Source organism: Schistocerca serialis, chromosome 8 (assembly GCF_023864345.2).
Source record: "Schistocerca serialis cubense isolate TAMUIC-IGC-003099 chromosome 8, iqSchSeri2.2, whole genome shotgun sequence".
Taxonomy (NCBI): Eukaryota; Metazoa; Arthropoda; class Insecta; order Orthoptera; family Acrididae; genus Schistocerca; species Schistocerca serialis.
This window is the reverse complement of record NC_064645.1, coordinates 443,569,947-443,586,135: the sequence shown is the minus strand read 5'-3', so window position 1 is coordinate 443,586,135 and position 16,189 is coordinate 443,569,947. Positions and strand designations below refer to the sequence as shown.

Below are 16,189 nucleotides of genomic sequence, written 5' to 3'. Positions count from 1 at the left end.
TGCTATAGCTCGTCTGATGTTGGGTGGAGCTATGCCACTAAGCAAATAAAGTTGGCTAACCGGGGTGGGTCTTCGGCATCCCGTGATTACGCGACGGGCATCGTTCAGCAGAGGATCCACTCGTTTCGCATGCGCTGATCTTTCCCAAACTGGGACAGCGTATTCAGCAACCCAGTAGCAGAGCGCAAGTGCCGACGTACGTAAAGTATGTGGGTCGGCATCCCATTTTGTGGAGGTGAGCTTACTCAGGAGGTTGTTTCTTGTTGATAGTTTGCCCCTGACCTTGTCTACATGATGTCTGTAAGTAAGTGTGCGATCAAGGGTGACGCCTAAATAACAAGAAGTGCTGCTGAACGCGATCCGTTGGTTGTTCCACGTGAAGTTTGGGGTATGTTTGGCGTCTCGGTTTCGAAGATGGAATAGGCAGGATAATGTTTTTGCTGCGTTCGGGCGTAGGCAGTTGACTTCGTAGGATGGCGTTAGACCGTTGAGGGCATTCGTAAGGCTAATTTCTATGTCGTTAAAGTTCCGACCCTGCACGGCTATTGCAAGATCGTCCGCGTAAGCAAAGCTCCTAGTCCCTGGTGCAACTGGTTGATCATTCACATATATGTTGAAAAGAGTGGGTGCGAGGACACTGCCTTGGGGTAGTCCATTTTTCTGGATACGCCATCGGCTTCGCTACCCTCCTAGGTTTACGATGAACCGTCTGTTGCTGAGAAGAGTTGATATAATTTGTATCAGCCCGGAATCATTAGTCATAGCGTATATTTTAGTGAGCAGCAGTTTGTGATTTACAGTCTCGAATGCGGATGAGAGGTCGACTTGTGCTAGTATTGCAAGGGTTAGTTTCCCGGACGGCAATATTTCACCGGTTGCAAAACAATTAACATGACACCCGATCTAATTGATATTAAGGACAGATTTCTGACATAGAGGCAGTATGAAAATCCAACCCATCGGTTAATTTCGGATGTTTTGTCCACTTTTTGCAGGAGGTAGACCTTAAATCGTTTTTCTATCTCGCGAAGAAGAGCGCCGTGGCGGCTGCCTCCACAGAGTACTTGTCGCGGCAACTCCCCGTTGCTTTAAATCAGACTAGGTTAGGTTAGGTGCACCACCGCTCGATGATGATGATGATGATATGATGATGATGATGAGGATGATGATTGTGATGAAAAATGCCAGTAGCGTGCAAATTAACAGGATGTGAGTACGCAGTCGCTTTCGAGTGTCCATGAATACACGGTCACAGTCCGATGCGCAAGAGCCCGCCGCAACGGTAGCGAAGCGTAGACCGGCGGTGGCCGAGACGTCCGCGTTTGCATGCAGCGAGCACGAGGCCGGGCCGCCTGCCCTAATCGGCTTACTGCTAGGCCGGAACACCGTCGGCGCCGCGCCGAGGAAAACAAAGGTGGCTCTTACCGTCTTTTGTCTTCCACCCCTGTCCCCTCATTCACATTCTCCGCCTATCTTTATTGTGACAAGACCCTCGTAAGCTTTTTCGCAGTTAAAAGGAATTCTATTTATCTCCCAGAAAGGTTGGGCATTTTCTTGTCGCTGTGGCTTTATTCTTCAAATTCCCTTTGTTTAATTAAAAAAAACTTAATGCTTAGCCCACCTACTTCTCCCCAGCTTCAGTAGAGTGGTTAAACACAGCTCGCCTGCCAGGAAAAAAAGAAAAACTTACTACCTCGCACCGTGCTGAACATCGCGATTTATCATCACTGAAAAGTAGAGGAGGCAAACACAGCTCGCCTGCCAGGAAAAAAAGAAAAACTTACTACCTCGCACCGTGCTGAACATGGAGATTTATCATCACTGAAAAGTAGAGGAGGCAAATCTCCCACAGTAGTCTATTCTGACTGTACAATAATCTACGCCTTTCTATATTAGGTAATAGTACACTACTGGCCATTAAAATTGCTACACCAAGAAGATATGCAGATGATAAATGGGTATTCATTGGACAAATATATTATACTAGAACTGACATGTGGTTACATTTTCACGCAATTTGGTTGCATAGATCCTGAGAAATTAGTACCCAGAACAACCACCTCTGTCCGTAATAACGGCCTTGATACGCCTGGGCATTGGGTCAAACAGAGCTTGGATGGCGTGTACAGGTACAGCTGCCCATGCAGTTTCAACACGATACCACAGTTCATCGAGAGTAGTGACTGGCGTATTGTGACGAGCCAGTTGCTCGGTCACCATTGACCACACGTTTACAGTTGGTGAGAGATCTGGAGAATGTGCTGACCAGGGCAGTAGTCGAACATTTTCTGTATCCAGAAAGGCCCGTACAGGACCTGCAACATGCGGTCGTTCATTATCCTGCTGGACTGTAGAGTTTAGCAGGGATCGACTGAAGGGTAGAGCCACGGGTCGTAACACATCTGAAATGTAACGTCCACTGTTCAGAGAGCCGTCAGTGCGAACAAGAGGTGACCGAGACGTGTAACCGATGCCACCCCATACCATCACGCCAGGTGATACGCCAGTATGGCGATGACGAATACACGCTTCCAATGTGCGTTCACCGCGATGTCGCCAAGCACGGATGCGACCATCATGATGCTGTAAACAGAAGCTGGATTCATCCGATAAAATGACGTTTTGCCATTCGTGCACCCAGGTTCGTCGTTGAGTACACCATCGCAGGCGCTCCTGTCTTTGATGCAGCGTCAAGGGTAACCGCAGCCATGGTCTCCGAGCTGATAGTCTATGCTGCTGCAAACGTCGTCGAACTGTTCGTGCAGATGGTTGTTGTCTTGCAAACCTCCCCATCTGTTGAGTCAGGGATCAAGACGTGGCTGCACGATCCGTTACAGCCATGCGGATAAGATGCCTGTCATCTCGACTGCTTGCGATACGAGGCCGTTGGGATCCAGCACGGCGTTCCGTATTACCCTCCTGAATCCACCGATTCCATATTCTGCGATAGGCTACAATCCGACCTTTATCAAAGTCGGAAACGTGATGGTACGCATTTCTCCTCCTTGCACGAGGCACCACAACAACGTTTCACCAGGCAACGCCGGTCAACTGCTGTTTGTGTATGAGAAATCGGTTGGAAACTTTCCTCATGTCAACACGTTGTAGGTGTCGCCACCAGTGCCAACCTTGTGTGAATGGTCTGAAAAGCTAATCATTTGCACATCACAGCATCTTCTTCCTGTCGGTTAAATTTCGCGTCTGTGGCACTTCATCTTCGTGGTGTAGCAATTTTAATTACCAGTAGTGTAGATTTTGGATAGTGAAAATCCTAAACATTTACTAATTTCCTCTTCGTAGCATTGCGACCCCCTTCCAGCGACAACTTTCGACACATTCGTTACACTGTCGTACTCTATCAGAGTTCCTCAGATGTTGCCTTCGCGTTCCTTCTGCAACTCCATAAGGAAGTAGAAAGTCTATTTTCCCTTGGTTTGCGAAAGATTTTTTGCAAGGTGGCCAGCGCTAGTTACATGTGGATTGCGAAGACAGAATAGCAAGCTACATTTCCTCAGTGCCCATTTTATCCGAAGTAATTCTTATTTGAAAATAATATCACGAATTTCTTCATAAAGCATTAATCGGTTCGGCATTCGAAGCAGGCGTATCCAGAGATCAAAATATTGTGATGCATCCGCAACTGCTTACCATAATTCGGAGAGAGCGGTTGAATTTGTTTCTAAGTCTTGGATACTAATTACAGAAATTACTGTAGTTCAATCTGAAGAGTAGAATGTGATACCGATAGCTCTTTAATTAATCTCTGTACGACAAGAAAAATGTGGGTGGGTGTGCTGTGGTGTGCTGGGGGAGGGTAAAAATTGTAGAGGGAGTCAAGGATCCAGATACAGCAAATAGCTTCTGATGGATGTAGGCTGCAGTAGTTATGCAGAGGTGAAGAAATTTACAGAGCATTGGCACTGCGTGAAGATCTGCATCGTCCAACTGAAGATTACAGCAACAGCAATGACAAGACACTGTATGTTGTGTTGTGTGGCTTTTAAAATTCATCTGGTTGAAGTGAGAACCCTGATTCAGCCTGTTGTTCTATATGGCTGTGAGACATGGAGTATCCGGAAACAGGACTTCCATAAGCTCCTTGTTTTTGAGAGAAAAGAGCTTCGGAAGATCTTCTGTCCGGTTCTGGATGCAGATACAGGGGAATGGAGGATCAGATACAACCAAGAGCCTGAGGAACTATACCAGCAGCCCAACATAGCAGGAAATGTCAAAGGCCAAACGAATGAAGTGGGCCGGCCATGTGGCCCGGATGGAGGATCTCAGATGGCCTCGGAAGCTCCTGGATTTCACACCTACAGGAAAGAGACCGCCAGGGAGACTCAAGAAGCGTAGGAGGGATGGACTCCATGAAGGTTTAAACCAAGTGTCAATAGATGTGGACGGATGGCGGATAGCAGCAATGGACAGAATACAGTGGAGGAGGAAACTTGTAGATGCGTGTGGTCCACTGGGCCTGATCACGTAGTAGTAGTAGTAGTAGTAGTATTAATAGTAGTAGTAGTGAAGAGTAAATTAAGATATCTTAAGTGGTTCCGGAACTGGAGAGCTTATTTGAATCATTGTGTATGACGCCTAGGTTAACAATGGGAAAATCTGAGGGTCAGGACGTCAAATACGATTCATAACAATTCTCCTCAAGCCACTGTTGGCATGACACTGAATGTTGCACGCGCCTTCCTGTCAGCTCCAAAAGAATGCGATGAGATACTCATAAGTTGGGAACTGCAGGGCGACCTGGAATTCAAAATCTGTGATGCAAATGCCAGGAAAACGTGGTGCCAAAACTATGAAACCTACAACTGAAAGTAATTTGGTCAGATGAGTCTTGCTTCGCACCGTTTCCAACTTATGAGAGAAACATGCAGGGGGTTCGATGATTATTTGCGCAGCCATATTGTGCTATTCCACGATTACTGTGTACGGCCGCATTACTGACAACGATTATGTGCCCATTTTGGCTGATCATGTCCATACCATCATACAATGTTTGTTCCCCAGTGATGATGCTGTATTTCAAGACGACGAGACCCCCGTTCACACAGCTCGTGTCGTTAGGGCTGGTTCTGTGAGGACTAAGACGAATTGTCGCGTCTGCCCTGGAAACTGCAATCACCAGACCTCGGTATTACCAAGCCTTTATGGTCTACTTTTGAGAGAAGGGTGGATAATCGCTACGCACTTCCATGATTGTTAACTGTACTTGCCACTACTTTGGAAGAAGAATGGTATAAGACTGCACTGAAAAGCATACATGAGCTGTTTTTATCCATACCTAGACGACTGGAAGCTGTTGTGAATGCCAAAGATTTTCATACAGCGTTTTAGACATGGCTATGTGTTTTTGGTATTTCCATATTGCTGTCCAACCCCTGCACCAACTCCTCTATGTATCGTTTAAGAAACAGTGTACACCAGCACAGTTTTATTAGGCAGAAGAAAATCAGAAAATAGGAAAAAGTACACCTAGGCCTGGAATCTAACTCTTGTACGCCACCGAGCGAGGTGGCGCAGTGGTTAACACCCTGGACTCGCATTCGGGAGGACGACGGTTCAATCACGTCTCCTGCCATCCTGATTTAGGTTTTCTGTGATTTCCCTAAATCGTTTCAGGCAAATGCCGGGATGGTTCCTTTGAAAGGGCACGGCCGATTTCCTTCCCTAACCCGAGCTTGCGCTCCGTCTCTAATGACCTCGTTGTCGACGGGACGTTAAAGACTAACCACCACCACCACCTCTTGTACGCCAGTACTCTAATGCTAAACTGTATCCACTACACAAACTAAACAGCACAGAGCAACACTAATGATAAGGTACTTGACGTATATGTGATTACAATGTTGTCAAATTACCTTTATTTGACGTTCATTTATTAAGGAAATATGCGTGGTACTCAGTTTTGTTAGACACATTTTTTGAATTGTTAGCGGCCAAGGAATCGCATTGTGGCGTCAGACTCCGTGAATTTTCGAGCACCGTGTATATGCATATGCAAATGCAGATGTCTGACAGATGAAACTATTGGAGCTGAAGCGGAAATATCCCACTATGTCCCACAACAAATTCTGCATTTTTTCTTTCAACTAAAACTGGCCGAGAAAAAAAAATGTGTTGTATTATTTATTGATCGCCAGTCGTAGTATTGAATGAAGTTACTTGTACGAGTGATTGTAGTGTTCCAAATTGCCATTGTTTAATGTCCATTTTCTACTGAACATACCCATGGGACGAAGTTCTGCTAAGGAAATTTTTGTACCATTAGTATGCAAGGAATAGCACTATGGTGTCAGAGTGTGTGAGTTTTTGTTCACACTGTATACTTTGTGCAATCCACTGTACAGTACCTGGCAAAGGATACCTTATCGTAACATTGCTAGTCACCCGCTTTCCCGTTCCACTCGCAAATGGAGTGGGGGAAAATCAACAGCTGGTATAAAACGACAGCTTGTGCGTTTGTGTATGGGTCCTAGTCTCTCTACGCGAGATGATCGTTGGAGGCAGTAGAATAGTCCGCAGTCTGTCGCAAATATCGGTTCTGTTACAGTTTCGCGAAAGAATCCTCTTCCTTCCTTGGGTTAACATCGACTCTTACGATTCATTTCTGCAGTACATTCGTACTGATCGAACCGGCCAGTAACAAATGTAGCAGCAGGCCTCTGAAAATATGCTGTGTTGAAAATCTAATGTAAACAGTTAATTTAAGTTCTAAGCGAGTATTTAACAGCTTTTACTAACTTACCACCTGTTTTCTGTTCTTTAAGAGATTTGTCTATGTTTCCTTTTTTTCAATCAGGCATTGTACTCTCATTCTCTTACTGAATTCGTATTATTGTTTTGTACTGTCGTGTAGACGCAAGGTTTCCGTGGCCAGTGGATCTGTTAGCGCTGCTGTGATTGAACCCTGCTAATCTGAAATTCCCGCTTGGTTTCATGTAGTGAGAACTCTGGTTTGTTTGCTGTGTTGCAGTTCTGGGTCGCGTACGTGGACTGTAAGTCGCAGTACGAGGACGCAGTGGAGAAGACCCTGGAGCAGATAGACGTCATCAAACGTTTCATCAAGCAGTACCCCAAGGACCTGCAGTTCGTCAAGACGGCCAACGGTCAGTACCAGTCCCAACAGCCCCATACTCGTTGCTTTTCCTCCTCTTCTTTGCATCGGCATATTATTTGTTGCCTCTTTTTCACTGCACTAGTCGATATTTATGAAACAGTGTTCTGGTCTAAGAGATTTGGGGTGGCTAAGTATTATAACCAGAAGAACCAACAATCGTCTGGCCATAACTATGGGTTCTTTCATTGCTGTGTGAGAGGGCTCGTCTAACTACAACATACGAAGTATAGCTGGTTTACTACCTTATTTACTAAACTTCAGACAATCCTTTGCCACAGGAGTGAATTTACAACTGTCACTGACTGTTAGAGTATCATTTACTGCACTGATTAACAAACTCTTGTCTTGAATTTGCAATGCTGAAAGTTTACAAAAGTACATTTTCGTCTGAGACTGGAACAGCTACTTTACCGAGCGAGGTGACGCGCTGGACTCGCATTCGGGAAGACGACGGTTCAATCCCGCGTCCGGCCATCCTGATTTCCGGTTTTCTGTGATTTCCCTAAATCACTCCAGGCAAATATCGGGATGGTTCCTTTGAAAGGGTACGGCCGACTTCCTTCCCCGTCCTTCCCTAATCCCATTAGACCGATGACCTCGCAGTTTGGTCTCTTCCCCCAAACAACCCCAACCCATCTACTTCAGCCGAGGTCAGGAACGGGGACAGAGTGCTTCCATGCTCGTCTCTATACTGACCCCCGTGTGTGCGAGGCGCTGTTTTGCTGAGAGAGGGGGCGTGTCTTCTTGAGCCTCTCCCATTTATAGTAGCGGATTGCAGCGATTCATCGCTAATATCTACGGTAAGGATGTGCGTTGCTGACTTTGGTGTGGCACCGCATCTTTGCACGGTATGACACGAAGTCGTGTCAAAACCGATGTTAAAATGTTAAAATTTAGTTTCCGATGACTGCTATCGTCGACACGGTAAGAGATACAGAATATGGCTGGGATCGTAATGGCATCTCCCATTCAGAGTGCTCTAGACCTACCTTACCCGCTCTTATTCTCCCTCTGTCATTACCGGCGTCTAGTGAATATACCTTGCAACCAGCATCATACTACGTAATTAGTAAACCTGCTCATTAAAATAAATTTGTGTAGGTACACACAGAGTACAAAGCAGCTGACGACAGATCATAAGAACCCATTGTAAAAGTTAATAAACTCAATTCCTTAGTGTTGTATTCCTATTGTTCATGCGTTTGGACATGGAGAACAATCAATGAATTAACACGCACAGTAAGTAAACACAATAGTTTATTGAACTCTGAAAAAACACATCTTTTGTAGCTCTCCAGTCCGTTGTGACTCTGTATAAGAAGCGCGTGAACAGATAACTCTTAAGTTGTCACAAATACACAAAAAAGCTGCAACAAACACTGTACTACATTATCTGTACTACGATGTGCGTTCAGTAAGTCTTCTTCTTTCTCTTAAGCCTTTGTCCCGCTGTTTTCGCGGGGTCTGCGTGGTTACAATCGGTTTTGGCAAGGTTAATTTGAATTTCCTGACGACCCCCGCCCCCCCCCCCCCCCCTCCCTGTACGGAATCAGTGTACCCCAGCTGTCTGCAACTAGTGTAAATCATGAAATAGTGCGAATGTGTTTCAAATACCTGCAAGGCATGTAACTGAGGCGGGAAATGGGGACCAGCCCAGTATTCACCTAGTGAGATGTGGAAAACCGCCTAAAAACCACATCCAGGCTGGCGGGCACACCGGCCCTCGTCGTTAATCTGCTGGGCTGATTCGATCCGGGGCCAGCGCGCCTACCCGAGTCCAGGAAGTAGCGCTTTAGTGCTGTCCACTAACCTGGCGGGTCGAAGTGCGTTCAGTAAGTAATGCAACTTTTTTTTCTCAAAGCTGGTTGATTTTATTCAGAAAGTCAATATACCATATTATTCTCCACTCTTCTGGCTACAAAACCCTATTTTTCAGCATAGTGTCTGTTCACCTGAGTGGCTTGTGCCACCGTAGTGCGGCTTTCAACTTTTTCTTCGCAGGAGAGGTCCTGTGGCGTCTCTCCATGGATTGCAGTTTTGTTTCCGGTTCGAAGTGATAAACTCGTGTTTCATCGCCTGTGGCTATGTTCGGTAAAAAATTATCACGATCAGCCTCCGAACGCGCAAGTAGTTCAGCACAGATGCACGTTGCTCTTTATAGTCTCCTGTCGGACGGCGCGGAACCCAACGTAGACACCTCTTTGAGTACGCCAGCTTGTGGACGAGTGTGTCACCACTGCCGACAGAGAAGTCCAGTTGTGCAGCGAGGCGTTTGATTGTAATCCGTCGATCGCTACAAACGAGTGTCTACACGTTCCAGCATTGCAGAAGTCACAGCTTTGGGCGGCCGGCCGGCACGCGGGAGATTAGACAGGTCTCCGCAGATAGTCTGCAAGCTGCGATGCTCTGGTTTTTCCCCCAAAAGACAGCTCTCTGCTTGGAACGTGCCTCGGTTACAGACGCCATTTTGAAGGCTATGTATAGGACCACCACCTATTGAAACTCTATAAAACATATTCCGCGTTTTTTCCAACGAAATTGGACGAGACGAAGACATTTTGCATTACTTATTAAAAAACCCACGTACTTGAACTCTGAATGTGTTCTGTACACCACTGTTTCCAAGAAACACCAAATCGCACACACCTCAGATTTAATCGGAAAATGGCCCACTGGGTAGCTCGTCAAAAACTAAATACAGATCAAATATGAAAACAGGAAGAGAGCGTAGTGAACCGTGGAAAAAGAAGCAAAAGAGACAGGAACGGTCCAAGTTAAACATGGGCAACATCGATCGAATCTGAATAGCCACAGCGTCTCGGTTATGTGGTCAAGATGTTGCCGAGGGACGAGAGCTGTGTTCAAATCTCCCTTGTACCTCATGTAATTTCTTCACAAAATTACGAACTGTCCATCCGATTATTGAAGTGCCAGTTCGTCATATTCAATTCTGTGTATGTATCGTGGGGTAACGCCCTTTTGCAACAGCGAGAAGTAAGGAAGGGTCCTCCAGGGTCCTCTTGTTTGTTATGTACAAGTACCACATGTTATGATTCTTGCGTTCCATTTTGGAAGATTTGACTCTTGAATTCCTGTGATCTGACATAGTTCACACTTGTTCGTTGCTTTCATTTCTGCGAGAGGTCTGTTAGATATTTCGCTTGCTCTCTCTCTTCATCACATTTACTCGCGACGGTAATATACAGGGTGTAGTTCAAAAGTTTCAATACTTAAATCAGAACTAGAAACTTACTGGACATTTAAGTACAGTGGACTAAAATTCTCCAAAATATTATTCTTCATGATCAACACAGCGCTGCCAGCGCGTCTTCCACAGTTCGTAGCCCTTCTGGAAGGCCTCTGGCGTCACGCTGTCAAGGGCTCTCGTCTAAGGCTGCTGGATGGCGTCGATGGAATCGAATCGCTTCCCTTTTAGGCTTGTCTTGATTCGGGGGAAGAGGAAAAAGTCACTTGGGGCCAAGTCGGGGCTGTAGGGTGGCTGCGGCAGTGTTGTCACGTTGAACTTGACCAAAACTTCGGCGGCAGCGCGCGACGTGTGGGCGGGTGCGTTGCCGTGGAGAATCCAATCGCCCATTGTTTAAAAGTTCCCGCACTCTCTCCACATTTTGATCCGTTCGGCTCAACATTCCCAGGGCTATCTCTGAAACGTTTGTACCACAAGAAAACCTTTGCACGAGACATGGCTTCTTCCTTAAAGACGTCTTGAATCATACCGAGAATCTCAGTGGCGGTTTTGTTCAGTCGCACGCAAAACTTAATCGGATAAGGCTGCTCCATTTTCGCCTCTCCCACTTTTCGATCGGGGTCAAAGACACGCACTCAAGCTGCAAGCAATGCGCAATTTCCAGGGTTCTGCGCGCGCTCCCCTACTCAGAAATGAGCCTGTCTTGAAACTTCTGAATCACACCTTGTATTGTATGACAATCGCCACGATTACAGGAGGAGAATACACAAGTCAATGACCGGTCGGAAAGTTCATAATTTTGTGAAAAAAAAACTGGGCACGAGGGAGATTGGAGCACGGATCTCCCACTTCGCAGTCCAACACCGCGACCACACGATCACGACGACACCTTTATTGCAGTCTGCACGATGTTGCACGTCTTTAGCTTGGACTGTTCACTGTTTCTATTTTGCTTCTTTTTTCACATTTCTGTATACCTTCTTCCTGTTTTCATCTACATCTACATTTATACTCTGCAAGCCACCCAACGGTGTGTGGCGGAGGACATTTTACGTGCCACTGTCATTACCTCCCTTTCCTGTTCCAGTCGCGTATGGTTCGCGGGAAGAACGACTGCTAGAAAGCCCTCGTGCGCGCTCGAATCTCTCTAATTTTGCATTCGTGATCTCCTCGGAAGGTATAAGTAGGGGGAAGTAATATATTTGATACCTCATCCAGAAACGCACCCTCTCGAAACCTGGACAGCAAGCTACACTGCGATGCAGAGCGCCTCTCTTGCAGAGTCTGCCACTTGAGTTTGCTAAACATCTCCGTATCGCTATCACGCTTACCAAATAACCATGTGACGAAACGAGCCGCTCTTCTTTGGATCTTCTGTATCACCTCCGTCTACCCGATCTGGTACGGGTCCCACACTGATGAGCAATACTGAAGTATAGGTCGAACGAGTGTTTTGTAAGCCACCTCCTTTGTTGATGGACTACATTTTCTAAGCACTCTCCCAATGAATCTCAACCTGGTACCCGCCTTACCAACAATTAATTTTATATGATCATTCCACTTCAAATCGTTCCGCACGCATACTTCCAGATATTTTACAGAAGTAACTGCTATCAGTGTTTGTTCCTCTGTCATATAATCATACAATAAAGGATCCTTCTGTCTATGTATTCGCAATACATTACATTTGTCTATGTTAAGGGTCAGTTGCCACTCCCTGCACCAAGTGCCTATCCGCTGCAGATCTTCCTACGTTTCGCTACAAATTTCTAATGCTGCAACTTCTGTGTATACTACAGCATCATCCGCGAAAAGCCGCATGGAACTTCCGACACTATCTTCTAGGTCATTTATATATATTGTGAAAAGCAATGGTCCCATAACACTCCCCTGTGGCACGCCAGAGGTTACTTTAACGTCTGTAGACGTCTCTCCATTGAGCACAACATGCTGTGTTCTGTTTGCTAAAAACTCTTCAATCCAGCCACACAGCTGGTCTGATATTCCGTAGGCTCTTACTTTGTTTATCAGGCGACAGTGCGGAACTCTATCGAACGCCTTCCGGAAGTGAAGGAAAATAGCATCTACCTGTGAGCCTGTATCTAATATTTTCTTAGTCTCATGAACAAATAAAGCGAGTTGGGTCTCACACGATCGCTGTTTCCGGAATCCATGTTGATTCCTACAGAGTATATTCTGGGTTTCCAGAAACGACATGATACGCGAGCATAAAACATGTTCTAAAATTCTACAACAGATCGACGTCAGAGATATAGGTCTATAGTTTTGCGCATCTGCTCGACGACCCTTGCCGACCCTCAGCCAGACGTGGCCCGGGAACGGAATTCATGAACCGCAATGTGCGTTCGAAACGTCGATGTTCATGTGTTCTGCAGTTCACATGTCGACGTGCAATTTGCTGCGTTCTGCATCGACCCAAGAGCCGAGTGGTCCACAGTTCATGCTTGATCTGCGTTCAGTTTTTGACGGGCTGTTCACTGGGCCAGTTTACGACTAAATCTGAGAGCGGTGCAATGAGAAGTTTCCCTTGTTAGCGTTCGTCCACCGGAGATCAATTCAGTTCACAGTAAACCGACGTCATCTCGGCAGAACGAGAACTCCACGATTCCGGACACAAGCAACTAGAAGCATAGCAGAATTGGAAGTGTCAGCTTGTCTCCTGGGGCCGTATTTCACAGCAGACTGCGCAGCGGTGGCGCCTAGCAACTCCGGGAGGCGTGGTTCGGGCGTCGTCCGTATTGGAACCGCTGCGTTGACATGCAGCGTCTCTGCGGTGGTCGTCTGCTGGCGCCAAATTGTCGTTAGTCGGCGGCAACACATTTAGAATATTTGGGGACAGAAGATAAAGAACGGTACAAATACGCTAATCAGTTCTGAAGTGATATGGCGGTTGTAATATGGCTTCCAAAAGGCTGATACTCAGCAGTGTTATCACACGACAATGATGCCATGCTATGGTGCCAGTAGAGCTGTAGATCCCACGTCATCAGCACTAGATACAGCCACACTGCCAGCCGCTGTGGCCGAGCGATTCTAGGCGCTTCAGTCTGGAACCATGCGACCGCTACGGTTCCTTAGGTTAGTTAGGTTTAAGTATTTCTAAGTTCTAGGGGACTGATGACCTCAGATGTTAAGTCCCATAGGACCCAGAGCCGTATGAACCATTTGAACAGCCACCGGTCTAAGGCGCTGCAGTCATGGACTGTGCGGCTGGTCCCGGCGGAGGTTCGAGTCCTCCCTCGGGCATGGGTGTGTGTGTTTGTCCTTAGGGTAATTTAGGTTAAGTAGTGTGTAAGCTTAGGGACTGATGACCTTAGCAGTTAAGTGCCATAAGATTTCACGCACATTTGAACATTTTTGAACAGCCACAATCGCGGCGGCTGGAGCCTAGAGTTTGTGCATAGAGCTCTAGCTTAGCTTTCCTTTTTCGGTTCTGTTTGAGAGTATGCAGCCAATAAATTTTGATGTGTGTGGGTGTGTGTGTGTGTGTGTGTGTGTGTGTGGGTGTGTGTGTGTGTGTGTGTGTGTGTGTGTGTGTGTGTGTGTAGGCGTATAAATTTTTTTTTCTGCTCTTGTGAGGGGCATTAAATAAGTATCGTAAGACATTTTTCTTCGCCCAATTTCCGTTGGAAAAAAATGCGGAATTTGCTGTGGGATATCGCGTAATATTCACGTTTCAGCCCCTGCAGTTTCATGAAGTTCCGATAGTTGGCGGCTCTATATGGTGTCTTCAAAATGGTGTCTGTAGCGGAGGAGCGTTCCAGGCAGAGAGCTGTCATTGAGTTTCTTTTGGCGGAAAACCTGAGCATTGCAAATATTCATAGGCGCTTGCAGAATGTCTAAGGAGACCTGGCAGTAAACAAAAGCAGGGTGAGTCGAATCTCATCATCACAGTAAGGCCGCACAAACCTGTCCAGTCTCCCGCGTGCCGACCGGCCACACACAGCTGTCACTCCTGCAGTACTGGAGTGTATGAGTGCATCATCTCGAAAGAGAGTAAACGAATTTCTTCTCCTTGACAACTCAAGACTTCACGCAAGTCTGCGCCCCAGAGAGGAGTCCAAAACTTAACATCTGAGGTCATCAGTCCCCTAGACTTAGAACTACTTGAACCTAACTAACCTAAGGACATCACACACATCCATGCCCGAGGCAGGATTCGAACTTGCGACCGTAGCTGCAGCGCGGTTCCGGACTGAAACACCTATAACCACTCGGTCACAGCGGCCGGCAGCTTATAGTGTCCTGTCCTTGCAGTTTGTGGCTATTTGTAGGTATTTAACTCATAGTTGCATTATACTAGATGAAAAGCTTGTCTCAGTTTACGAATCACTAATACATCTCTCTATTGCTTTCCATCAGTGTTACAATATATACAGTGGCGTCTGTTGTTCCCCTACCTCTACTGAATCCAAAATCCAAAGTAAAAATCATACTTGAGGCATTTTCCGGAAGGAAGGTCTATAGGTCTACACGCACTTCTTCGGGAATTTAGGATTAATCAATGGGTTATGCTGAAGATTAGATGGGTACATCACATAACTAATGAGGAGGTATTGAACAGAATTGGGGAGGAGCTTGTGGCTCAACTTGACTAGAAGAAGGGATCGGTTGGTAGGACATGTTCTGAGACATCGAGGGATCACCAATTTAGTATTGGAGGGCAGCGTGGAGGGTAAAAATCGTAGAGGGAGACCAAGAGATGAATACACTAAGCAGATTCAGAAGGATGTAGGCTGCAGTAGGTACTGGGAAATGAAGAAGCTTGCACAGGATAGAGTAGCATGGAGAGCTGCATCAAACCAGTCTCAGGACTGAAGACCACAACAACAACAATATGCAGAATATTCTACCAAGGTTTTGTTTCATTATGTCAATGGTAGTGGTCAGGGCTGCGTTTTCTTGATGCATGTGCGCACAGCGTTTCTCATTCATTTTAATGTAGCGAGTGCTTATGTGCAACAGTGCAAGTCATTGTATTTGGAGCCTCGGCAGTTAGTGTTGGGTTTCTAATAAGAAAAAATTTGTTTCGAGGTTGTGCTACATTAAACAGCAGTAATGCGGAGAAAACGACGACAGTCAAATGACAATCCGAATACGAAGGAAGACGACAGGAAAATAAATTGAGTCCCTGATCGTAGGTATTATTAAGAAGAATATTACTGTCATGTATTAATGAGTTCTGAGGGTTCAAATAACATTTGAGGAAATAAATTTTTGCTCATTATAACCTACTGGCACTGATTTAACGAAAAAGGGCCAATAAATGTTAACGGAAATATTACTGCCGGCCGGAGTGGCCGAGAGGTTCTAGACGCTTCAGTCTGGAACCGCGCGACCGCTACGGCCGCTAGTTCGAATCCTACCTCGGGCATGGAAGTGTATGATGTCCTTAGATTAGTTAGGTTTAAGTAGGTCTAAGTTCTAGGGGACTGATGACCTCAGATGTCAAGTCCCATAGTGGTCAGAGCCATTTGAACCACTTTTTGAAATATTATTTTTCACGCTTAAACACGGGTTAAAATATCTAGTATTATGGAAAGATTTACGTAATAGAGTACACAGCCTTTTAAAATGTATTTCTATATTAAAATCAGGTAGTTATTCAAGTATATTGAAAGTGAGTATGTAAACTGTCGTATCTTAAATAACCATTTTGTTCTGAGCGGTCATCTGAAAAATGCCTCAACTGATACTACGACGAGTTCTTTTCTTTCTTGTGTTTTATTCCTATCAGCATTTTACGAGCAGTGGCTGGGCTGTGGCACATTGAGTCATAAGGCAAATTATGCTGCAATCTTTGACCACTTTAGACGTGGCTTCTGTAGTATAGT

At 45.8% G+C, this 16,189-nt stretch overlaps 1 protein-coding gene and 1 pseudogene across 1 annotated transcript in view; one reads left to right on the top strand and one right to left on the bottom strand.

The window, feature by feature from the left end:
• LOC126416797 (dipeptidase 1-like) overlaps positions 1 to 16,189 on the top strand; it is a 504,557-nt gene that overhangs the window by 341,628 nt on the left and 146,740 nt on the right. The window contains exon 4 of the mRNA XM_050084666.1: positions 6,986 to 7,118. Within this exon, the coding sequence (XP_049940623.1) occupies positions 6,986 to 7,118 (133 nt within the window). The remainder of the gene's footprint in view (positions 1 to 6,985; positions 7,119 to 16,189) is intronic.
• On the bottom strand, positions 12,647 to 12,801 carry LOC126417530 (5.8S ribosomal RNA; annotated as a pseudogene).